At 38.1% G+C, this 1,519-nt stretch overlaps 1 protein-coding gene across 1 annotated transcript; it reads left to right on the top strand.

The window, feature by feature from the left end:
- The first annotated feature begins 296 nt into the window (after positions 1–296).
- On the top strand, positions 297–1,307 carry LOC100754012 (taste receptor type 2 member 102-like). Its single transcript, XM_027429769.1, has one exon. The coding sequence runs from the start codon at positions 342–344 to the stop codon at positions 1,305–1,307; it is 966 nt and encodes a 321-aa protein (XP_027285570.1). The 5' UTR covers positions 297–341.
- Positions 1,308–1,519: the final 212 nt, after the last annotated feature.

The following is a 1,519-nucleotide window of genomic DNA, read 5'->3' on the forward strand; positions in this document are numbered from 1 at the left end:
CTGAAACAAGATGAAAATGCAAAACAGTGGAAGAAAACATGTAAGATTTGCATATTAGAAAATTTGAGTTTGGCTTCTTTTCTAAATCATCTGCTGAACATTCCAGCCCATGGTGTGGACAAACATGCTAACAAAGACTGTAGAGGGAATTGCAGAAAACTTAACAAGAAAATGTGCAGATTAGATGCTAAACAGGAAATGTTCAGCTTGTTGTACTGTCAAGAGATTTCAGAACCAGCAGAACAAAGGGAAGAAAGAATTTAACAGCACATTGTAGCACACACGGGGACCTGGTCAGCCTATGACAAGCAGTCCTATTAGACATCGAACTCTCTCTGAACATGGACCCTGTCCTGCATAGCTTTGCCACTATTGTCATAGTTGCAGAGTTCATTTTTGGGAATCTGAGCAATGGATTTATAGTGCTGTCAAGCTTCTTGGGCTGCATCACTAAACAAAAGCTTTCCTCAATGGATAAAATACTTCTTACACTGGCGATCTCAAGAATTACTCTTATCTGGGAAATATATATTTGGTTTAATACTCTATGTGATCCATCTTTATCTGTGATTGGAATAGAAATACAAATTCTTTATTTTAGCTGGATGCTTTCTAGCCACTTCAGTCTCTGGCTCGCCACGGCCCTCAGCATCTTTTATTTATTCAGGATAGCTAACTTTTCCAGGCAGATCTTTCTCTACTTGAAATGGAGACTTAAGAAACTGATTGTGGGGGTACTGCTGGGAAGCTTCCCCTTCTTGCTTGCAAATCTGATGCAAACAAGCATCACTCTTGAAGAGAGGATCCATCAATATGGAGGAAACACAACTGTGAGTTTAAAGGGTATGCGATTTGCTGTGTTTTCAGAGCTGACTTTATTCAACATGACTTTGTTCTCTGTGACACCATTTTCATTGGCTTTGATGTCCTTTCTCCTGCTATTATTCTCTTTGTGGACACATCTGCAGAAGATGCAGCTCAATTTCAGAGGACACAGAGACCCCAGTTCCAAGGCACACACAAATGCCATGAAAATTATGGTCTCCTTCCTCCTTCTCTATGCCACTTACTTTCTGTCCCTTCTGATAGCATGGATTGCTGAGAAGCATCATAATGAACCTGTTCACATTATTTGTATGATAACTGGACTCATGTATCCTTCAGCTCACTCATTAATTCTGATTCTAGGAAACTCCAAATTAAAGCAGACTTCTCTTTTGATGCTGAAGACTCTGGGATGCAGACTGAAAGGACAGACTATCCCAACTACAGGAGGCAGCCAGGCGACATACTGTCATGTGTTCTAGATAGCAAAGAAATCTAGAAGGATGTAGTTTCAGGACATTTTATTTCTTCCTTTTGCTTCTTGCATTATGAAAGTTATAATTTTTAAAAAGATTATATAGAAATTTCTTTATCTAAAAACATTAAATATACGTGATTACTGTTATTATGTGTAATATTGACATTTTGAAATGCTTTGAAGAAATCATTAATAGATTTAATCCTCATTAAGTAG

The sequence above is a fragment of the Cricetulus griseus genome, chromosome 8, assembly GCF_003668045.3.
Source record: "Cricetulus griseus strain 17A/GY chromosome 8, alternate assembly CriGri-PICRH-1.0, whole genome shotgun sequence".
Taxonomy (NCBI): domain Eukaryota; kingdom Metazoa; phylum Chordata; class Mammalia; order Rodentia; family Cricetidae; genus Cricetulus; species Cricetulus griseus.

Coding starts and splice junctions, on each gene's coding strand:
- LOC100754012 (XM_027429769.1), top strand. CDS start 342: ATGGACCCTGTCCTGCATAGCTTTGCCACTATTGTCATAGTTGCAGAG.